The sequence below is a fragment of the Quercus robur genome, chromosome 9 (genome assembly GCF_932294415.1).
Source record: "Quercus robur chromosome 9, dhQueRobu3.1, whole genome shotgun sequence".
NCBI classification, from domain to species: domain Eukaryota; kingdom Viridiplantae; phylum Streptophyta; class Magnoliopsida; order Fagales; family Fagaceae; genus Quercus; species Quercus robur.
Window position 1 is genome coordinate 22,556,742 of NC_065542.1, and position 23,853 is coordinate 22,580,594.

At 37.3% G+C, this 23,853-nt stretch overlaps 3 protein-coding genes across 19 annotated transcripts in view; all 3 read left to right on the plus strand.

Moving 5' to 3' along the window:
• LOC126699621 (F-box/kelch-repeat protein At3g23880-like) overlaps nucleotides 1-23,853 on the plus strand; it is a 55,083-nt gene that overhangs the window by 17,360 nt on the left and 13,870 nt on the right. For 2 of the 12 annotated variants that reach the window (XR_007646845.1, XR_007646847.1), the window contains exon 3: nucleotides 16,632-16,712. The exons of the other annotated variants lie outside the window; for them this stretch is intronic. The gene's annotated coding sequence lies outside the window, so the exon portion shown is untranslated. Of the gene's footprint in view, nucleotides 1-16,631; nucleotides 16,713-23,853 lie in introns of those variants that run through there. 12 annotated transcript variants of the gene reach the window in all.
• On the plus strand, nucleotides 9,408-18,236 carry LOC126699624 (F-box/kelch-repeat protein At3g23880-like). 6 transcript variants are annotated; one of them, XR_007646857.1, is made up of 3 exons: nucleotides 9,408-10,688; nucleotides 14,628-14,879; nucleotides 17,174-18,236. XR_007646857.1 is itself a non-coding variant. In XM_050397565.1 (2 exons), the coding sequence occupies exon 1, from the start codon at nucleotides 9,464-9,466 to the stop codon at nucleotides 10,646-10,648; it is 1,185 nt and encodes a 394-aa protein (XP_050253522.1). In that variant the 5' UTR covers nucleotides 9,408-9,463; the 3' UTR covers nucleotides 10,649-10,688; nucleotides 17,174-18,236. The 6 variants fall into 6 exon arrangements, 3 of the variants coding, with proteins under 3 accessions (XP_050253522.1, XP_050253520.1, XP_050253521.1); XR_007646858.1 differs by having other exon boundaries at nucleotides 14,628-14,873; XR_007646856.1 differs by lacking the exon at nucleotides 17,174-18,236 and adding an exon at nucleotides 16,241-16,712.
• Nucleotides 12,886-14,190, plus strand: LOC126699626 (uncharacterized). The gene is made up of 2 exons (XM_050397566.1): nucleotides 12,886-13,313; nucleotides 13,401-14,190. Exons 1-2 carry the CDS (start codon nucleotides 12,958-12,960, stop codon nucleotides 14,047-14,049), a joined length of 1,005 nt encoding a protein of 334 aa, XP_050253523.1. The 5' UTR covers nucleotides 12,886-12,957; the 3' UTR covers nucleotides 14,050-14,190.

Here is a 23,853-nt window from a genome sequence, read left to right on the forward strand (position 1 = left end):
ACACAAAAGTTTCACTTAATAAACAACTAAGTTCATGTTCCCTCCCCTCTTAGCTATTTGAAGTCATGAGTTGAATATAGATGGGTGCTCCAAAGAAAACCATGATTCATTGGGAGCTAATGGTATTATTAGAGATTAATCAAGTTATTAGATTGTTGATTTCTTGATTAACATAGGATGTCAAACAAACAATTTTTGTTGGACATAGTGGAGGTGATTAACCGTGGAAAAATACCATGAATGATACTAGTGTGGATTAATGGGGTTTATTTCAATATCTTAATAGATTGATAATATGGAATAATTTTGAAGAAATAGATCTAAGCATATCACCATCCTTTAGCAGTGATATTTTCACTTGGCCATGAGTATATAATTTTCTTCAATCATATCAAATACAATTAAGTCAAGGTAGAACTCTACTGAGCACTTATCTTTGAAGTTCTGTGAGAATCTCTCTCTCGTTCTCTCAATGAGCCTTAGGCAGTAGGTTCCTTGAAGGCTCGGCTACCTCGAATTAGTCATAAATCTTGTTTTAGTTTGTTTCCTTGGTTCAGTATGGGTGGATTTAGAAGTCTTTTTATTGAATCTAAGTTGTTTCAGTTGGTGGTAGAGGAAGGGAGGAACTTTTACTCCCTTAAGATTTTTGAATAGGGTAAATATTACATGCAATCGGTTTTTATGGGTAAGAGTGCAGCACTCTGGGTGATGCGGAGTCTGGAACACACCGTGATAGGGGTTAATCCGAAGCAGTTTTTCACGTTCAGGGATGGTGATTCTGCCTATACTTTGCAACGAGGGTCCAACTCGTTTGGACAGTATTTATCTGTGACCGAGCTTAAGGTAGGGGGGTTGCGGAGAACTATCATTATTCCTGCTGGTAAGTCACAAGGAGGATGGAGAACTTTTGGGTTTGAATTAAGAAAAATATTGGAACCTTCCCAATATGCGGTGGGTGGATTGAATTTTGTACCATACAAGTATAAGTAGGTTTCAAAAAATCGTATTGACAGGTCCTATGTGGAAGCTGTCAAAGCTCCAGTACAGGCAAGGTTGAAGCCTATTCAACAGCCTTTTATCAAAGAAAAGGTCAAGGATGGTGTCGTGGAGAAGATTTTGGAGTGTTCGAGAGACAATTCTCACACACAGGTTGTACTTTATGATACTCAGGCCGAAAATTTTCCCCAGGCAGCCATGGGTGGTGGTGAGGGTGGAGAAGGTAGTATTAATGGTAAGAATAATATTGAGGAGAAAATCTCGGAGGGAAATAAGCTCAATATTCCTTTGAATTTTAATTCGAATTCAAAAATTGTTGAGTTTGGAAAGTTGCATGATAATAGGAGATCACGTTGGTTAGGGAGAGGTCTGATTGTGGCTATGAATGAGTTTGGAAAGAGGCAGGTTTCCTGGGATAGAGTTAAGGGTGGTTAAAAAGCTGGCAACTGGGTGGTAAGGGAGAGTAATATTGCTCAGAATAAATCAGTGGGGCTGGGCCCATGCAATCAGATAGATAATGTAAGTAAAACAGTGGGCCTTTTGGGAAGTAAGGAGTCTATTGTAGGCCTGGGTTTGGCAAGCCCATGTTTCTTTGAGGCTGGAAAGAGTTCTAAAAATGGCCTTAATGTTCTAGATTCCTCTCATCTAAGCTGTTTAGCTACTCCGAGCTTGAGTAGGAGTGAAACCTCTGAACCGAAGAAACTTGAGAGTTCCAGGGACTTACCCATTACAGCGGTGATGCTTGCGACGTCGCCGGAAGTGATCTCGAACATGGGCTCTTCTATGGCAGCGACTGTAATGGCCGGCGATGGTGGTCAACTCAGCCTAGACTAGTTCGCTCTAACTCTCACTGTGCCAATAGGACTAGAGGAAGTGGCCCATGCATCCCACGACCCGATATCGGTGATCGGTGACCCGTGTGGGTCGATGGTGGTGCCGGTGGTGTCCTTGGCTACGATGTCTTCTATTTTTGCATCGGAAGTGATGGGTGCCGATAGTTTTAGTGGTCCGAGAATTCAGACCCAACCCTCCACCATGCCAGTTAAGCCAGTGGGGGTGGTCCAGGCATCTAGTGAGTCTCCTCAGGTGGCAAAGGAAGATAGGGAAGAGGATTTTGTGAGTTCGGAAGGTTCGAACACTACAAATTATGATTTTGAGTCTGAGGGATTTAATCTACCAGGCCCAACTATTAGGGAGTTGGTTGGAGACTTGGATAAGTCTTGGGGTAATTCCAAAGAATGGATGCTACAATTGCGTGATGGTAGGCAATTAGTGATCCCATTGTCTTTGTATCGATCTCCAGATTGTATGTCAGTCTGCTCTAGTTTGGAGGGTGAGTGTGTACCAAGTAATGTGCCTATTACTAATGCAAGGCAGAGGGTTAGTTGGGAAGATGAGGATGTGGGGCTAGTAGAGTCTTTGTCTGTGGTTCCCAGGACAGAGAATGAGATGTGGGAATTTGATGAAAGGTTGAGGTGTTGTGAGAGAGATGATGAGCCATTAGTTGTGGTACCTTTGGCCACTGAAGGTCCGTTGGAGTTGGTGTCCAGTCAGGTGAAGGAGATTGGGTGTAAAGAGAGTGTGGATAATTGCCAACTATCACAATGGGTAACCAATAAGATAAAGGCTTTTAAGAAATCTGTAGGCACTTCGTTGGAAGGTTTTGAGAAGCAGATTACAGGATTGTTATTAGCCATAGAGGCCATAAAGAAAGATAAACAGAAACTTGTGGTGGGTGAACAGACGAAGTTGGTCAAGTCAGGTCAGAAGGGTCAGTGGGAGTTGAAAAATTTGTTGTCTTCTTTGAATGTTGAGTATGATCCAAATAAAGCAAGGAGTGCAAGTTCTGAGCGGGCTGTTGTGCCTTATCAATGAATGTGAAAATTATTTCTTAAAATGTTAAGGGGTTGAATGAGCAGGATAAAAGGCTCAGGGTGAGAAATCTGATTAGGAAATGGGGGCCAAATGTGGTGTGTCTTCAAGAAACCAAAATGGGGCTGATTAATAGAGCGGTGATTCGTAGTTTGTGGGGTGGCCAACATGTTGACTGGTCTTATTTAGGTAGTTGTGGAGCTTCTGGTGGGGTGTTAGTGATGTGGGATACTCGGGTAGTGAATAAAATGGAGGAAGCAGTGGGGAGATTTTCGGTTTCTTGTAAGTTTACAAGTGTGTCAGATCAGTTTGTTTGGGCATTTACTGGTGTTTATGGTCCTAATCTACTCCGAGACATGAGGTTTTTATGGGACGAACTTTGTGGCTTGAATAGTTGGTGGAGTGTTCCATGGTGTGTGGGTGGTGACTTTAATGTGGTTAGGTTCCCTTCCGAACGATTGGGGTCTAATTCTTTCACTACTGTTATGCAGGAGTTTTCCAATTTTATTTCGAAGAAGGGTCTAATTGATTTGCCATTGCAAGGGGGTACTTTTACTTGGTCAAATGATAGAGAAGTTGCCTCAAAGGCTAGGCTGGATAGGTTTTTGTTCTCTGTAGATTGGGAGAATAAGTTTCCAACAGTTTTACAAAGATGGATGTCTAGGTTGTGCTCGGATCATTTCCCAATTGTCCTTAAGGGTGGCTCTTTTCAAAGAGGGTGTATGCCGTTTAGATTTGAGAATATATGGCTTAAGGATGAAGGTTTTGTGGATAGGGTTCGGTTTTGGTGGGATTCCTACCAGGTTCATGGTGCACCGAGTTTTATTCTGGCCAATAAATTAAAGCTCCTTAAAAATGATTTGAAAAAATGGAATGTGAAGGTGTTTGGTCATGTTGAAGCTCAGATTAAGAAATTGTGGAAGGATCTTAGTGTTCTGGAGAACATGGAGGAGAGTCGGGGATTATCAGCAGAGGAAAGGGGGGAAATGGGAAGAATTCGTGATGAGTTAGAAAAAGCAACTTTGTTGGAAGAAATATGTTGGAGGCAGAAATCTAGAGTTCTCTGTGTTAGGGAAGGAGACCGGAATACTAAAATTTTCCACCATATAGCTAACTCTCACAGGAGGGTTAATTCTATTGATAGGCTTATGGTGGGTGGGGTGCTGTCTTCGGACCTAGTTGCTATAGCAGACTGTATCTCTCAGTTTTATAGGCAACTTTACTTTGAGGAAGTGGCTCATAGATCTGTCTTAGATGATGTGGATTTTTCTAGCATCTCGGTGGAAAATGCAAGTTGGCTAGATAGGCCTTTTGAGGAAGAAGAGGTGTTTGAGGTGATCCATAAGTGTAATGGTGATAAGGCACCTGGTCCAGATAGCTTTTCCATGGCATTTTTCCAGTCTTGTTGGGGTGTTTTGAAATCTGAAATTATGGCTGTATTCCATAATTTCCATACTCAGGCGGTGTTTGAGAAGAGTCTCAATGCTTCGTTCCTTGCCCTTATTCCTAAGAAAGTGGATGCTGTGGAGGTCAAGGATTTTCGGCCTATCAGCTTAGTTGGTGGGATTTATAAGATTATTTCTAAGGTGTTGGCTAATCGGCTTCGTAGGGTGGCGCATGTGCTTATTTTAGATTCACAAAATGCTTTTGTGAAGGGTAGACAGATTTTGGATTCCGTCTTGATTGCTTCTGAATGTATTGATAGTAGATTGAAGTTAGGAGTTCCGGGTGTGGTGTGTAAATTGGATGTGGAGAAGGCGTATGATCATGTGAGTTGGGATTTTTTGATGTATATGTTGCAGCGCTATGGTTTTTCAGAGAAATGGAGAAAATGGATAAGGTATTGCATTTCAACTGTAAAGTTTTCCATCTTGATCAATGGTAGCCCAACTGATTTCTTTGGAAGTTCTAAGGGGGCTTCAGCAAGGGGATCCTTTATCTCCATTGTTGTTTGATATTGTGATGGAGGCATTAAGTCGTATGTTGGATGTGGCTGCCTCCGCTGGGGAATTCTCAGGCTTTTCTGTGGGTAGTATGGCTGGTCAATTAGTGATGGTGTCTCACCTTTTATTTGCAGATGACACTTTGATTTTTTGTGATGCTAAATCTTCTCAGATTGCTAATTTGAGGGTGATTCTTGCTAGATTTAAGGAGGTGTCAGGGCTTCATATTAATTTGGGGAAATTCGAGTTGGTACCTGTTGGTGGGGTACCCAATTTGGAGGTTTTGGTGGGTTTGTTGGGGTGTGGGCAGTCTTCTCTACCCTTGAAATATTTGAGCCTTCCATTAGGTGCAAAATTTAAGGACTTATCTGTTTGGAATCCTATCCTAGAGAGAATGGAAAGGAGATTAGCAGGTTGGAAGAGAATGTATTTATCTAAAGGGGGTAAGGTGACACTCATTAAAAGCTCACTATCTTCTTTACCTACATACTTTCTTTCCCTTCTTCCTTTACCATGTAAGGTGGCTAAGCGTATGAAGAAATTACAGAGAGATTTTTTGTGGAATGGGATTGGAGGTGAACCTAAAATTCATTTACTTAATTGGGCCAATGTTTGTAGGCCTTTGCAAGTTGGGGGGTTGGGTATTAGACGGTTGGGTACCTTTAATTCTGCTTTACTAGGTAAATGGTTATGGAGGTATGGCTCGGAGACTGATGCTTTATGGAGGAGGGTTATAGAGGCTAAATATGGGAACATTTGGGGTGGTTGGTGTACGAAGAAGGTGACAAGTCCTTATGGGGTCAGCTTGTGGAGATACATTAGAAGTGGCTGGTTGAACTTTTCTAAACTTCTTGTTTATGATGTGGGGGATGGTACTAGTGTGAAATTTTGGAAGCATGTGTGGTGTGGGGATTGTACCCTTCAAGAGGCCTTTCTGGAGCTTTACTGTCTTAGTAGGTCAAAGGATTCCTCGATGGCTGAAGTTATGGGTTGGTCGGTTGGGAGATTTCACTAGAATGTGCAATTTCGTCGTCCACCACAAGATTGGGAAGAAGAAGCCTTTGATCGGTTTATGGAGTTGGTTTATTCTTCATCAGTGCGGGGGTTTGGCCTAGATAAGGTTTGTTGGAAGCCTATAAGAAATAGAGGTTTTGAGGTTAGAGGTTATTATAGTTCCTTCTACCCTCCTAAACTTGTTTCCTTTCCATGGAAAATGATATGGCAATCGAAGGTTCCTCCAAGGGTAGCTTTCTTTTCTTGGTCTGCTTCCTTAGGTAAGATCTTAACAACAGATAACCTTCGTAAAAGGCGAGTGATAGTGCTTGACTAGTGCTATATGTGTAAGAGGTGTAGGGAGTCGGTGGATCATCTTCTACTTTATTGTTCCATAGCTTGGGAGTTGTGGTCTTTGGTTTTCTGCTTGTTTGGTATTCAATGGGTTATGCCTCATACTGTTCTTGAGTTGTTTGAGGCTTGGCAAGGAAAGTTTGCGCGACATCGTCACATTGATGTTTGGAAATTAGTGCCTCATTGCTTGATTTGGTGCATTTGTCATGAAAGGAATGCTAGAAACTTTGAGGGTTGCGAACGCTCTTTGCTGGAGATTAAATCCTTTTTCTTACGCACTCCCTTTGAATGGAGTGCGGTTTTTTCTCATTTTTCTTGTTCTTCCTTTTCTATTTTTCTTGACCGTTGTTCTTTTGTTTCTTGATTTGTGCCCCTATAGTACATCCCCAATGTACTCAGTTTGGCAATTTTTTATTATTAATAATATTCTTACGTTATTTATCAAAAAAAAATATGGAATAATTTGGTATTATTATTTATAATTAAAAAAAAAAAAAAAAAAACTCTACATCTAGTAATTTTAATGGTCTATTTGGTATAGATTTTTTTTTTTGCTTATTTAAAAGTAACCTAGGTAAAAGTATGAGGTAGAAAGGTGTACATTCCCTCCTAGATGGGGAAAAACATATTCTTAAATATGCTTTTTTTTTTTTCACATCAATATGTATTAATTAAAATTTTTTTTTTCTGTGTGTCAATTTGCAACTTACTATTTTCAAACATATTTCAATGATATCATTACCGTTATCTACTAATAAAAAAAAAATGTTGGTGTGGCTAATAAAACATGAGTAATGCTTCTAGACAATTTTACAACATTTTACAAACTATTGCTTTGCCTAATTATTACTGTTCTCGTATAGAACCACTACTAGCATCACTTTTCCACTTACTAATAATTACTCATCACATCAGTAATTTATAAAAAATTTATAAAATAATTTGTAACTCTATTATTTTTCATAAAAACATTTTTTTTTTTTTTATACAAGATAGAAATTCTACTCTAGCCTAATTTAAGTATATATGTATGTAAAGTTACCTCTTGGAGACTTGAATTTCGACCCTTACCCCCCACACTTCACAAGCACTTATACTTATGGAGTGACCATTGCGCCAAAGGTGCGCGGTGGTCATAAAAACATTCTTACCATTTATTTGTTAGCTTAATTACAATAAACAATCCCACATCTACTAAAACATTCACTCAACAAAACTAAAATCAAACATTTACAAAAGTTGATCTCTGTGCACTTTCGGTGTGGTGGTCACTCCATAAGGGCCGAGTTTCACATATACATACATTTAGATTAGTAGATTAGAATAAACTTTTTATCTTGTAACCAAAAAAAAAAAAAAACTAATCTCCTTTATTTTTCTTCCATTTTCTTGAGTCTTGATAACCAAACAATGTGAATTATGAAAGCAATTTAAGATGAGATCAAAGATCCAAAAATTCAATTATGTATTTTTCTTTCTTTACATTTTCAACTTTTGTTTATTTTTCTTCACTTTTTTTTCCTTACATTTTCAATTTGAAATAATTCCATTTCGGACAAGGATTTGCTGCACACAAGTGTGCAGGAATTGTTGCAAACAGGATTAGGTAGCAACAATTCATGGTGACACTTGTTCTAGTATCATGTGAAACGCACACGATCAGTTTTAGTTTGTATTGTCCATTAAGTTGCAACGTTTCTTACTCTCTAAATGTCAAACACGCATATCCATATCTCTCTCTCTTTGAAACCATCACTCTCTCTCCTCTCTCTTCAAAATCATCAGACTCTCTCTCCATCTTTCTTCCTCACTCTTCCTCCTTTTTCGTTCCGATCTATGCATAGTGAGGATTTTAAAATCACTCTCTTCTTTACCCATCAAGCCATCAGATCCCTTTTCTCTCTTCTTCACCTCCTTCGTCCATCCCTTCTCTCTCTTTGCCATCTCACACATTTAAAAAAAAAAAAAAAAACAGCCATCTCAAGCATTAAAACTAGCCAAAGATAAATATGCATTCATCTCAAGAAGCTTTGAATTAGGCTTATTTGTTACTATTGTTTAAACAATAGTTTTCAGTGTTTAAACAACATTACACGTATTTTCACACTTTTTCACCTACATGTATTTTCGACAAATACAAGCAACGAGAACAACATTACCAAACGCCCTTAGTTTCATTCATCAAAAAGTACATTAATTTCAGTCTTGAATATTTTCTTAGAATCCAAACAACAAGAATCCAAGATCCTAAAAAAAAAAAAAAAAAAAAAAACCCCATAAATCCCAATTGAACAAATTGTTCATAGTTGGTTCATGTAATGGTCTAGTTTGTGTGGCGGATGATGCTCCCAGTGGCGACCATGTCATTTTTCTAATTCTCTGGAACCCTTCTATTCGTAAAGCCATATCCCTTTCAAACTCTGTTGTTAATGTCCTAGCTTCTTATAAGCCCATCTTGGGTTTGGCTATGACCCCATAACTGATGATTACAAATTAGTGAGACTTGTGTACCTTCAAGGTTGCACACATAGCACCAAATCTAAACCCCAATTTCCAAAATATTTGCACATATTGGAGCCAAAATCCTCACTGTGCACAGATTGGATCTAAATTTTTGGAGGATTCCTTGTTGCATGTTGGATCTTCGGTTTTAGGAGGGATTGGAAGCAAGATTTTCTTTTTATGGGTTTAGGTAGTTGTGGTTTCTGATGAGAGGAATGAAAAAGGAGGAAGGGTGAGAATGAAAGATGGAGAGAGAGTCTAATGATTTCAAAGAGAGAGGAGAGAGAGAGAGAGAGAGAGATATATATATATATATATATATATATATATGGATATGCGTGTTTGATGTTTAGAGAGTAAGAAATGTTGCAACTTAACGAAGAATACAAACTAAAACTAATCATGTGTGTTTCACATGATACTAGGACAAGTGTCACCATAAATTGTTGCCACCTAACCTTGTTTGTAGCAAGCAAATCCTTGTCCATTCCTAAAAGCATATTTAGGTGCGGTTTGGATACAGATGAAATGACGTTTATGTTTTTTACTTTTTTTTTGGGACGCGCGTTTGGTATTGTTCATTATCTATAAACAGTGATTTTAGGCTTATAAACAATGCCAAAATGTGTGAACAGTAATTTTACACGTTAAAAAATTATTTTGTTACAGTATTTTCAAGTTTCAGCAAAATAAGTTATATCCAAACAGAACTTTTAAGAGAAAAACACACACAGTGTCACTGACCCAAACATTGCTCAAACACGCCCACAGTATCTTTCTCTTCTCTTCTCTTCCATTAGAAAATGTCACAACCAACGATTCTCCTACGTAGGACGAACAATCATCTCCCAGAAGAAATCGTGTCGGAAATCCTATTAAGGCTACCCGTGAAATCACTCCTAAGATTCAGGTGCGTTTGCAAATCTTGGTACCGTTACATAGCCACCCCCAATTTCATCAAGAATAACTTACTGTACTGCAATGACCACAATCGTGGTTTTTTCATACACATGCCCAAGACTACTGGTTCCATGGTTTCTTCTAGTCGTCCTCACGGTCAAATCTGTACGGTAGCTTCCCGCCACACGTTTGAAGCTATATCCGAGCTTAGAATTCCCTTCACTTTTCAATCTGGGTATCCCCATTTTGTGGGTTCATGTAATGGCATATTGTGTTTCTCTGATTATAGGTCTTTTGAGTTTAAGGATGTATACTTGTGGAACCCCAGTATTAGAAAATTTAAGAAATTGCCCGATACTTGCTTGACCCAGTTATTTAATGTGAGTCTAGGATTTGGGTTTGATTCCCAGAATAATGACTACAAGGTTGTCAGGATTTCAGAGTCTACTGCCAAACCTATGCCTCCCCCTGACGTTGAGGTGTACTCCTTAAGTTCGGATTCATGGAAAAGAGTTGGACTTGGAATCTCCTGGAGATCCAATGTTGTGTTCCACAAATTTAATTGTACTTTGACATTCCCGTTTGTGAGTGGAAATTTGCATTGGATGATAGAAATGATAGAAGGAGGTGGGCAAGAGAGGCTTTTTACTTCTATCATTTTGTCATTTGATGTCAATAGTGAGAAATTCAAAGAGCTACCACTGCCTGATGATGAAGGAAGCTGTATTACAAAATGTCTTACGTCATTCAAGGAAAAACTGGCTTTGATTAAATTTATATATGGTGTACAGCCACATAGCTTGCTATGCTCAATTTGGGTGATGGGTGATTCCTGGAATAAACTTCGTGTTCTCCCAATTGAAAATCTTACTGATTTCATTGGTTTCACCAACTATGGTTTACTTCTAGTTCAAAAAAGGTCTCGGCTGGTCTCTACCAACAGTGAATTAGAGAGGAAACATAAGTCTGTTTTAATTGACCCTGAAACTCTACATGAGAAGGAGATTCAAGTTGATTATCGTTTAGATGTAGCTGCTTACATGGAAAACCTTGCTTTACTTGATGGAGCAAATGTGGTATCTTACTAAGAAGATGGTGCTATGTGTATAAAAAGTGATGTCATCACAGGTATGGACTGGGATGCACGGACGCGGCGCCCAGGGTCGCGCACCCGCGTCCGACGCGGCGGGACGCGGCGACGCGGGAGGGACGCCGCAGACCGCGCGTCCGTCCCGCGTCGTGCCGCGTCCCGCCACGTGGCAGTGCCCGAATCGGGCCGACGCGGGCCGACGCGGCTCAGATCGGCGCCGATACGGCCGAAATCGGCGCCGACGCGGCCGAAATCGGGCCGACTCGGCCTGTATCGGCCGTATCGGCCTGTATCGGCCGTATCGGCCTGTATCGGCCGAAACGGCCGAAACGGCCGAGTCAGGCCGAAATTAAAAAAAAAAAAAAAAAAAAAAGGTGCAAAACGCACCGTATTACTAAACCTAAGACTCCTAACTACCCAGACCCCCTCAAACCCTCACATTTCGTCCAAACTCTCAAAGTTCATCTCTCTCACTCCGCCCCTCATCTCCCTTCTCTGTGTGTCACTGTGCTCTCTCTATTCTCTGCGTTTTGGGCGTTCTGTGAGTGCTGTGTGCACACTGCCCTGCTTCAGCCTTCAGGTGTGCACTCTCTTTACTCTTTTCTTGAATTTTTATTGTTTGTTCTTTACAATTTCTCTCTAAATCTGAAAATTTATATCCTTGACTGCTTGCTGTGTTTTTTTACTTGTTTTTTCAATTATTTCTTGTGGGAGTTGAAGGGTTTTGTTAACATGTGATTTGTGGTTTGTGGGAGTTAAAGCCTTGAAGGGTTCTGTCATCTGTGTTTGTTTGCTGTGAACGTGGTTGCTGTGTTCTGGTTGCTGTGTTTTTTTTTACTGAACTTGGTTTAATTTATCATTAATTTATTGTGTTAATAGTTATTATTTGTAGGTTATTTGTGAGAGTTAAATGGTTTTTTTGGTTCTGTGGTTTTGCATTTTTTTGCTGTGAACCTGGCTGCTGTGTTTTGTTGCTGTGAATTGGTTTGATTTATCATTAATTTATTTAGTTAATAGTTATTATTTGTAGGTTAAATTGAATCTATTGAATTTACAATGGACGAAGTTAATAGCACAGAAAGTTCACAAGAAGTGTCAAATGCTGAATCTCCTCTTTGGCAGTATGTGACTAAAGTAGAAAAACCGGCTGGTGCATCTGTTAAATCTGGTGGAAACACATATTTTAAGTGCAACTATTGTGATATAGTTTTTATGGGATCCTATTCTAGGGTTAAGGCTCATTTATTACAAATTTCCGGCAAAGGTATTAGAGCATGCCGTAATGTGTCAAAGAGCCATAGGTTGGAAATGCAGCGAATGCATGATCAAGTTGAGGCTAATAAGTTAGAGCAAGAACAGAGAAGTCAAATTCCCTTACCCCCACCTCCACCTCCCCCAGGCCGTGGGATACCTATTTCCCCATTTCGGAGACAAGAAGGGAGTGATAGTAGTCATAGTACAAATCCGGTTGATGCTAAGAGGAGGAAGGTGACTATGAATACTACTTTGGAGAAAGCATTTCAGAATAATGCTAGACATGATTTAGATAGTAGAATTGCTAGGATGTTTTACACCGGTGGGCTTCCGTTTAACTTTGCAAGGAACCCACATTATCGTAGTTCCTATGCATTTGCTGCTACTCATAGCATTCCGGGTTATCTTCCTCCTGGATATAATGCTTTGAGAACAACACTTTTGCAAAAGGAAAGAGCCCATGTTGAAAGACTCTTGAAACCAATTAAGGACTCTTGGCTTGAAAATGGTGTAAGTATAGTTTCTGATGGATGGTCAGATCCACAAAGGAGGCCTCTTATTAATGTTATGGCTGTATCAGATGGGGGTCCAGTATTTATAAAGGCAATTGATGGGTCAGGTGAGTTCAAAGATAAGCATTACATTGCTGGGGTGTTGAAGGATGCTATAAAAGAGATTGGGCATGAAAAAGTTGTCCAAGTCATCACTGATAATGCAAATGTGATGAAGGCTGCTGGAGCTCTTATTGAGGGTGAGTATCCTAAAATATTTTGGACACCTTGTGTTGTCCACACTCTCAATCTAGCTTTGAAGAATATTTGTGCAGCAAAAAATACTGAAAAGAATGAAGTTACATATGAGGAATGTAGTTGGATTACACGTGTTGCTGATGATGCATCCTTCATACGTGTTTTTATCATGAATCATTCTATGAGGTTGGCAATGTTTAATGAATTTTGTCCATTAAAATTGCTTCAAGTTGCTGATACTAGGTTTGCTTCGGTGGTTGTAACATTGAAAAGGTTGAAGTTGATAAAAAGATGCCTTCAAGCCATGGCTATTAGTGACCAATGGGCTTCTTATAGGGAGGATGACGTTGGAAAAGCTCAAAAGGTGAAAGATATGATTCTAAGTGATCTTTGGTGGGATAATATTGATTATATCCTTGAATTCACGGCACCCATTTATGATATGCTACGAATAGCCGACACAGATAAGCCTTGTCTTCATCTTGTGTATGAGATGTGGGATTCCATGATAGAGAAGGTGAAAGCAGTGATATATCGACATGAAGGCTTGGAAGATGATCAATATAGCTCATTTTGGGTTGTGGTGTATGATATACTCATTGATCGGTGGACTAAAAATTCTACACCACTACATTGCTTGGCTCATTCCTTAAATCCTAAGTAAGTATATTCATTATCTATTTTCCTTAGTTCACCCTTTAGTAAAACACACATTTGATCTATATTTGTTTTTTAATCTTTAACTAGGTATTATTCCATTGAATGGATTTCGGAGAATCCAAAACGCATCCCTCCACATCGGGATCATGAAATTTCTATGGAAAGAAGCAAGTGTTTGGAGCGATACTTTGAAGATGAGAATGACTTAACGGTGGTGAAGTATGAGTTTGCTAAATTTTCAGGAGGGAGGTTTCCTTCACCAAGTGCCTTGACGGATAGGTGGACCTTACTACCGTTGGTTTGGTGGCAATACCATGGCTCCGCATTTCCAACTCTTCAAACCCTTGCCCTTAAACTTCTTGGACAACCTTGCTCATCCTCATGTGCTGAGAGAAATTGGAGCACGTACAAATTCATTCATTCCTTAAAAAGAAACAAAATGGCTCCTGCACGCGCTGAGGATTTGGTATATGTGCATTCTAATCTTCGACTCTTGTCAAGGCGCAATGAAGAGTACATACATACCGCAACAAAGATGTGGGATATTGCGGGAGACTCTTGGAATGAGAGCGACATGCATGGAGGAGCTGGAATTCTTGAGAATGCAGCTCTTACACTTGATGAGCCAGAGTTGGAGGCTATAGTTATTGGGAATGTTAACACTAGTGCTACTACTAGTGAAAGTGAAGTTCGAAGTGAAGCTATTGATCTTGAGGATGATGATATTTGTGTTTGATTGTTTTGTTGATTATCTTTTATTTTGTTTTAGTTTCAAACTTATGAGTTGTATTCTAATTTCCAAACATCATGGAATGTTTTAGTTTCAATCTTGTGGATTATATTTAATTTATGAACATCATGTTTTAGTTGTTATCTACTATTGCTCTTAAATTTGGTATTTGTTTATATAATGTGAAAAAGTAAAAGTATGCTTAGCAATATATTAAACATATATTATAAAAATATTTTTAATAATTTTTTAATCGCCGAGTCCTGCCGCACCCGCACCCACCTTTTTCAAAAATTGCCGAGTCCCGCACCCGCACCCGCACCCGCACCCGAGTCTCGAAACGCACCCGTGCTTCATTGGGTATGGATGAACTGAAACTTTTGTCATGTGTTTACTGGTTGCAGTAGACATGTTAGTATTGTTAAAACTATTATTTGTGCCCTGGATTTATATGATCCTGTTATGGTTGCGGCTGTTATATATTAGTATTTGATAATTTTTGTGAATAATTGTTGCACAGATTGTGAACCAATAAAAATAATGGGCCAAAATAACCTTGCTTTGCTTGTGTTTCTCTGTTGTAGTGATAAAAAGAATTCATTGGAGCTATCTAACTATTTTTTTTCTTAATAAGAAAAAAATGGGGGAAGAAGAAAGAGAAATATAAAAAAAAAAGGAAAAAAAAGAAAAGAAAAAAAGAAATGGTGCATGAAATGTTGTGTATTTTGAGGGGGAGGTTTGGTGGGACAAGCAGCGGGTGACTTGGAACGCGATCCCCTGGTGTCTCACGTGTGTTTATGGAGAGAAAGGAATGGTCATTGTTTTGACGGGTAGGAGTAAGTGGTTTCTAAGTCTACACTATTCATTTATAGTAGTTTTTATTTCCTATTTTTTATAAAATCTTTCGTTTTTCAGTTTGTAGCTATGCCCTATTGGAATGAATGTAATAGGTATTCTAAACTTATTAAGTTTTGTTTTTTTTGTTTTTTTCGTATTTGCTTAGGCTTGATCCATGGTGTGGGGAGGTCATCCTTAAGGGGGCCTTTCTGGCACCATTTCGAATTGCCCTAAATAAGGACACTTATTTGGCATGCTATATGCATTGGACTAATGGAGTTATTCATTGGGATGTTCTCTTTATCAGATCAGTCCATGATTGAGAGATGGAGATTTTACAATATTTTCTTGGCCTTCTCTATTCCCATAAAATTGGTGGTGCTAGGAATGACTAGATTTGTTGGATTCCTGCTAGGAGTAGTATTTTGGAAGTTAAGTCCTACTATAAGGCTCTCACTAACGAAACGCTTCATATAGCTTTAAAAGAAATAAATGTGAGTTGCTAAAATTTATTATCTGAATTGAAACATTTTCGCACATCGTATGTGTGTTACAACCATAATTGACAAATAATTAATTTGGTCCCAGTTTTTGTTCTCTTTGAAAAAAGTTTGTTTTAGCAACTTTTTAAGTATAATTGACAAATAAGTTTCTCTTTTAGAGCTTGATGTAGTTGGTGACAATGAGAGAACTTAGAAGAATTTGGAGAATATGGGAATAGGATGAAGGGAAAGTTGTAAAAGTGAGAGGAAGGCTTACTTGTGCAATTGCCCCGGTGGGATATTTCCAAGGGGTGGATTATGTGCCTTACTGCCATTGGCCCATTGCCAGATTCCGTTGTCCATAGTTGTTGTCAACCACATAGTATGCAAGAGGGGATTTTTTGTGATTAGGGAACCAAAAAATAAAAACCATTTTTACTCTCTCTCTCCGAAATAATTGTTAGGATAAGTAACTATATATATTTATTATAATTTTATAAAGGTCTGATTAATTTAAATAATTGATATATACAATTCTGTATGTGCTAGACCTTAGTATATTTTGCTCACAATCAGTTTAAACCTGGAAAAAGAAGAAAAGGAAACCTATTAAAAGAAATTCAAAATAGTATATATAATAAATTTTATTAATTTTACTTATCAAAAAAAATTATTAATTTAAAAAAATTTAATATAATAATATAAATTTCAAATTAGTAATATTTAAAAAATATGGTAGGTTATTAAATAATATAAAATACATGATAAAACTTTTAAATATCTAGAAACTCTTGGTTGTGTAATAAAAATATTATCCTATTATTATTATATAAATTAAATAATAAAGTGATTTTTGTTGTATACTTTTCTGATGGAAGATGGGAGTAAGGAAAAGGAGAGGACTTGGTAGAAGTTGAATTTAAGATGTAGGAGAGCTGTAAGGTTGAAGAGAGAGAATTTTTCCAGACAGAGAAGTAGAGCAGGAATGCTTCAAAGAGGAAGTGGACTCAAAGATGAATGGTGGTGAGAGCTTTGATCAGATAATTGGGGTATCTTTTACCGAAAACATTGACGATGGTGGAAGCCCACCATCAAAGCAGTGGCAACATAAGAAAGATGGCACTAGCAACCATAAATATAGAGATTGACCAGTTTGGCCTAACTTGTTCCTTAATAGCAGGCAGTTATATTTGGTATCAATTTGCACCTAAACGTGTTTGCTTCATTGTTTATGCTTCCAGAAGTAGGATAGGTTAAAGAAATGAGGAGGCTTGTATTATCATTTTAGTTTTTCCTTCTATCCCTTTTGATTTTTGAAATGTGATTCCTCATGTGGGACAGTATCTTGTATGTGATGGATTTTTTTCCCCTTCATTTTTATTGTTTACATTGCCCTTCTTATCTAGATTGTATGAATAGGAGTGGTAATTTGAATTTGTATTTTGATGTACTGCTGCCCATTGTTTATTCTAAATGGATATGTTAGTTGTTGCAAGGAGCTGCATAATTTTATCTTGATGTGCAGTAGTCTATTAAATGGATAAATTACATATCAGTTATCAGTATCACTGTTAATTGTTGCAGAGCTTAAACATTATTACTGCATATAGAATTGCTGTTTGCAAAGGGAATCACGCAAGAATCTAGTCTTATGAATCTAACCAACTTTGCAATTTTGTATTTGATTGAAGTATGCCAGCTGATTTAGGAAGTGAATTTTTCTATGTTGCCAAGTTCTGATGTGTAATGCATATGTTTAATCGTTGGGAAACTGCCTCCATCTCCAACTGATTAACATTATCACATGGTAGGGAACACCCACTTAGCTTGCACTTGCAAGTGCAATGGTAGCCTAGTTGCATGTCAGACTCAAAATGCAAGGGAGGTTATTTGTTTATTTGGGTAAGTCAGGAATTTTCTGTTATCCACATATGGAAGGGATTTTTTTTTATTTTGGAAATTTGAAGAGAATTTCTCTGTTAGTTGACTGTGAAACAAGCATGAGTGCTTCCTTAATTTGTTCCCATTGTTACAATGGGAACAAATTAAGGAAGCATGAGTGCAGCCTGTTATCGGTGTTCAAGTGCTTCAGAAGATGTTCTCCATTCATTATGGAGTTGTAATGGTCTTAAGGAGGTATGGGAGAAGGATTTTGGCTGGGTTTTCAGGTCTGGGATGGTCTTTACATCATTTAGGGACCTGGTAAAGCTTGTCTTCACAAAATCGGGGACAGCAGCTCTGTTTGCTACGACTGCGTGGTCAGTTTGGTTTCACAGAAACAAGACCCGAGTAAATGAAAGCACCAGGCCTCTGGGTCAGATTGCAGACTTAGCGCGCGATTACCTTCGTGATTGAAAGTCTCTAAATCACAGTTCCCCCCCTGTTTGTAAAGCTGCTCCTAGGAGTTGGAGTCCGCCTGCACGAGAAAGTTGGAAGATTAACTTCGACCGGGCAATGTTTGGTGAATCTGATGAAGCTGGGGTCAGGGTGATTGTTCGCAATTCAAAAGGCGAGGTAAAGGCTGCTTTGGCGGAAAAGATCAGTAAGTCACCATCAGTGGAAGCGTTGGAGCTGCTGGCTGCACGAAGAGCTGCACTTTTTTCTCAGGAACTTAGTCTTGACAGGGTGATTTTTGAAGGGGATTCAGAGTAGGTGATGAGAGCCCTTCAATGGGGCGGTTGGGACTTTGCTTCGGGTGGTCATCTTATTCGAGATATTTTATGTATTGTAAACTCCTTTGTGAGTGCCTCTTTCTCTCATGTTTGTAGGCCGGGTAATGTGGTAGTTCATGCCCTTGCCCAAAGAGCTAGACATTGTTTTCCTATTTCAGTTTGGTTGGAGTCCTATCCATTAGACATTGCATCTTTTGTATTAGCTGATTTTCAGTCTCTGTTTAATTAAAGTCATTGGGTTTCTTTCTCCAAAAAAAAAAAAAAAAAAAAATTGTTCCCATTGTATATGAGATCCACAAACTGTCTTGTGTCATGTATTGGAAATGCTGATTGCCTAGGTATTGGTGTACCAGATGGCTTATTTCATAAGTTGTGGTGAGTCTCAAAGTTCTGCAACATTGCTAATGTTATATATACAGATTGTTGCTATTGTGGTCAGCTGTATAAAATGTATACTCACAGTAAGATATATATATATATATATATATATATATATATATATATATATACCTATTGGCGGTTGAAGCTTAATGTGGTGGCATGTTTTATAGGTGATGAGCCAGTGTCATTTACCCAACAAAATTATCATTTGTAACATGAGGCACCTAGAAAGTCAAATTTTAAACTAATGTTTAATTTTGAAATAAAGCTTTTCTTTGAACAATACCAAACGTACTGAAATACCTGGCTTTAAAAAGAAGGGGAAAATGGAAATGTTTTGAAAATTCCCCCCCGGATGAGTTAACAAACTATTACTAGTAAGTCTATAAACTCCCAAACTCTTAATGAATAATAAATGTAACAGGAGCTTGGTGAAAATTGCACAACATTTAATGTCAAAAAATTTAAACAAGAAGATTTGGAGTTAAGAATTTTGTGGCTTAAAGACAGTCTAATATTCTTATAGAGAAAATTTTGGAATCATATCTCCCATTTCTCACTTGTTTTAAGGGGAAAAAATGGTTTTAGGTTCAACATAGGATATGGTGGAGGTGATTGGCATAGGATATTCAAAAAGCATTATTGTGAAACCGACAATTTTATAGGGTGTGGATTGATGAGGATTTAGGGTGAGTTTGGTTCAGTTTTTTGTAAAAGTGCATAATGAAAAAGTGGAGTTTTTAAAAAGTGCATAATGAAAAAGTGCATTTTCAAAAAACTGAGTGTTTGGTAAAAACAGTTAAAAAGTGTTTTTTGAAAAAGCTGAGTGTTTGACTAGCACTTATAAAAGTGGCAGTTTGAGGGATAAATTACCAAAAAGGACAATGTATATATAAGGGAGTTTATTTCATATATATATATATATATATATATATATATATATATATATTTTATGTGAGTTTGGTTCATACTTAAATCAACTACTTCATCATACTTAAATCAATTTTTCTCTTTCTAAAAAAATTATTTTTTTCTCACCAATATTAGCTAATAATAACCTATCACTTAAAATTTATTGTGAAAGTATTGTGAAAATATTGTGATAAAGATTTATACTGATTTTAATTTTAACGTGCTATTAAAATTATCTTTTCCTCTTTCTAAAAAAATTATTTTTTTCTCACCAATATTAGCTAATAATAACCTACCACTTAAGATTTATTGGGAAAATATTGTGATAAAAATTGATACTGATTTTAATTTTAACGTGCTATTAAAATTATTTTTTTCTCTTTCTAAAAAAATTATTTTTTTCTCACCAATATTAGCTAATAATAACCTACCATTTAAGATTTATTGTGAAAATATTGTGATAAAAATTGATACTGATTTTAATTTGAACATGCTATTAAAATTATTTTTTTTCTCTTTCTAAAAAAATTATTTTTTTCACACCAATATTAGATAATAATAACATACCATTTAAAATTTATTGTGAAAGTATTGTGAAAATATTATGATTCTATTTCTTTTTCTTTTTTTTCCCTCTTTTTTTATCCTCCACAGTCCACACACGTACCGTATTTCTTTTTCTTTTCCTTTTTTTCCCTTTATTTTTTCTCCTCCACACACATACCCTTCCACTTTTCTTTTTATACTTCTTTCATCTTTTGCAATCTACTACTTCCTCCAAACTCAGAACGTTCCAGCTCTCCTTCTTCCCCTCTTTTCTTTTCTTTTTTTTTTTTTTTTTTTCATCATTCTTTCATTTTTTATGCCTTCGTCCAAAACGCAACTTTTATATAAAAGTTGCGTTTCTGCTTCACCAAACGCATATTTCCATCCAGGTTTTAGACAAACGCGCGTTTCAACCCCTAAAAGTTGAAACAAACAGGCACTTATTTTGATATATTATTGGATTGATGATATGGAATAATCTTTTTCTAATTGTAAAAGAGTTTTATTTTTTTTTTTTATTTATCATCTAGTAAATATAATGGTTATTTAATATATTTTTTATTTAAAAATATATTATATAAAAGTACAACTGTACTTAGAAAAAAGGTTAGGTAAAAAGGCTATTCATCTAATTAATTGTAAGGGGTTATAGATTATTTTTATTGATTTATTTATTTTAAATATAAGCTTGATAAAAGACCAATTAAACTTAAAAAATTTGTTAAGGTAAAAAGCTGTACATTTTCTTGTAGATGAGAATATTATTATTATTATTTTTTTTTGTTGTTATTTTTTTGAGCTTGGCTAGAATCACCTTTTACTACCCGAACTTCTCTTTCCCTTCAATCCCTAGGTAGGCCAATAAACCATCTTAGTGGTCACCTCCTTTAGATAAAAATAAACTTCTTAAACGTACTTTTGGTCCTCATGTATATATTTGAAACCAGAACAAACGTTCATTCATTGGAAAATTATAGGATCATAGTACATTGCTTCCACAACTAGTGGAGGTGAATCCTCCATCCAGTGAATCTCATCATGACATTCCTAGCATATCGAGTAAGAGAGTGGGCCACCCTATTCGCATCCTGTTTGATATAGCTGACAGACATCCAATGCAGCCCATGGATTAGGCAGTGGACATCTTTAAAGACATGTGTCCAACAAAAAGTGATTTGTATTCGGGGAAGAAATTGATCTCATGACATTGCCATTATCTCCCTCTATGATCAGCTCCAAGAATCCAGCATCAATTGATAACTCCAAGGCTTTCCAGCAAGCTAAAATTTTAGCCTCTTCACCATCATTCACCGGTGGTCCTTTGACAGACATAGCAGCCATCACCTTGTCCCTCTCGTTGCGGATACCAGAGCTATTCAAGTCCGCAAAAATAGCAGCATTGAAGTTTAGTTTAAAGATTGAAGCAGGAGGAGGGTGCCACATATTCACACTTGACTGCCTGACCGGTGTAGACAATTGCTCTTGGGTTTGTTGGAACTCACCCAAATAATCCAGAACTTTTTTATTCAACCAACATGGTTCCTTGAGTTTCCCCCCATGTATTACCGTATTCCTTTGGTTCCAAATAAGCCATGCTTGAACTAGAAACATTTCAAACTTATCCATAGTCAGCCTACCCAGCAGATCTTCAAATAGCTGAATAATTTTAGCTTGGCCGTGGGTACATTTATGTAATCTGATAGAACTCCTGGCCCAAACACCTTGGGCTACACCGCATTCCCATAACACATGTATCCCAGATTCTGGAGTCCTCTTGATGTTGTCTTCAATGATTCTTCTTCTTGCAAGATTCACACGGGTTGGAAGAATATCCTGGCATGCTCGCCATTTGAAAACTTTAATTTTATTAGGTACCCGGAGTTTCTATAGCTTAGTCCACACATGCTGGACGGTAGGATATATATATATATATTAATGTCAATTTAATACCTATTCTTTTTAAACTAGTTTCAATGTTCTCATTACCATAATCTATTAATGAATAATGTTGGTATAGCTAATAAAACACTCATTTGTTTGCTTGGTTACAAACTTACAATAAACAATCTCATGTCAATAGCTTTGTTTGGGGGGGGGGGGGGGTGGGGTGTCGAAAGCCTTAACAAAAACTAAAACTAAACATTTTAATAAACTAATCTCTACACAATAGGAAAACAATTCAAGATGAGATCAAAGCTCCAAATAATTCAATCTATTATATATTTTTCATTTCTTTCCTTTCCAACTTTCCTTTCTTTTTCTTCATATTTTTTCCTTTCTAGTTAAGTACTCAAAACATTATTTAAGGAAATACAATATGTTAACGGTGTTTGATTTTACTCATTAAGGAGGAATTAAGTAAATCCGGGAAATGACTTCCTTCAATTCATAGAAACGGATGTGTCATACAAGAAATTTATTTAATTGTTAAAGAGATATTATATTTTACTACCCTAAGCTATACCTAGATTACACTTTGCACCTTAAAATTTTCGAATTCACATTTTGCATCATAAATTATAACTCTAGTTACACTTTGCACATTGACGTTAAGTTCACCCTTGTTGAGGTCTGAAAAAGATCATAGTAAAATAAGCCCAAAAAGAATAAGTTAAGCCCAAAAAGAATAAGTTAAGCCCAAAAGGAAAATTCAAGCTAAGCCCAAAGTAATTATACAGGAGACCCATGAGGGAATAAAAGAAAGGCCCAGAGGATCCCGAAGCCCAAAAAAAAGAAGCATCCAAAAAAAAGAGGACCACGGCAAAGTATAAGAAGCAAGGATCCTCAGGAACCATCAATAGGTGCGGATCCCTTCAGGCACAAAGAAAAAAAAAAGGAAGACTGGGACAGCTCGATAGAAAGAAGACAAAAAAAAAGAAAACAAGAAACAAAAGCAAAAAAGAACACGAGTGACCTCTCATGGCACAGACAGAAGAGGCCTCGGGGAACCAAGACAGGGAAGAAGAATGATAACAAACGATTTTTAAAAAAGGCAGAACAGGATTCCGCCCAAATAGGAAAGAAAAGGAAAAGTGGAAGACGCCAGAAATGGGGATGCCGAGAAGGGCATACCTCAGCACGTCCCAAAGAAGATGGCCAACCAGAAGCTTTCAAAAGAATCAGAACTGAGAGAAGGAAAGAATGAGAAGAAACGGAAAAGGGACTTACCGAGACGATGGGGACAGGACATACTCTGTTTGCAAAAGAGCAAAACAGGGGAACCAATGGTTCCCCGGGAAGCCCAGAAAACTCCATTATAAAAGGAGGGGATGGGTTGTGAAGAAAGGGCAGCGAAAAAGTGAGAAAGAAAGAAGAAATTCTCTAGAAAAAGAACTATCAGAAAAAATCAAGAGTGAAGAGAAAATATTAAGGGAAAACAAAATATTGCTTCCCGGTATCCTGTAAAAGCCACTATTGCACATACTCGGATTCAACGAGAATCAAACTTTGCAAGTTTTGAAGGCTGAAATAGTCATTCAAGACTGCAATTTTTGAGCTTGATTGAACCTTGTATCACGTCCTAGTGAGCTTTCTGTAATCAAACAGATAATGTATTAATGAAACTTTGCTTCATATTTCCCAGATCCCCACAGCACTAATTTTTATCGCTTAGTTAATCCTGTTTCTTTCCTTCTGAATTTACCTTGTTAATTTTTGACACTCTACGATATCCTTGTTTGTCATTTTCTTTATATTGTCAGGAGTATTCTCTGCATTTCACTTGATTCTTAAACAGCTCATTAGCTGCGGTGAGTCAAGGCCCGGTCCACCAAATCCTCTTTTTCATTTAGGCCTAGGATTTTTGGGCCTGAGTGTCACGAAAAAGGGCACTCTCACAACCCTTAACTTGGATAGAAAAGTATGACATAACGTAAAAAATATTTAATTGCCCCTCTTCTCAATTCCTTAAAAATAAATGAGAAATTATATTTTACTACTTTAAATTATACTTTTTATTACACTTTATACCATAAACTTAA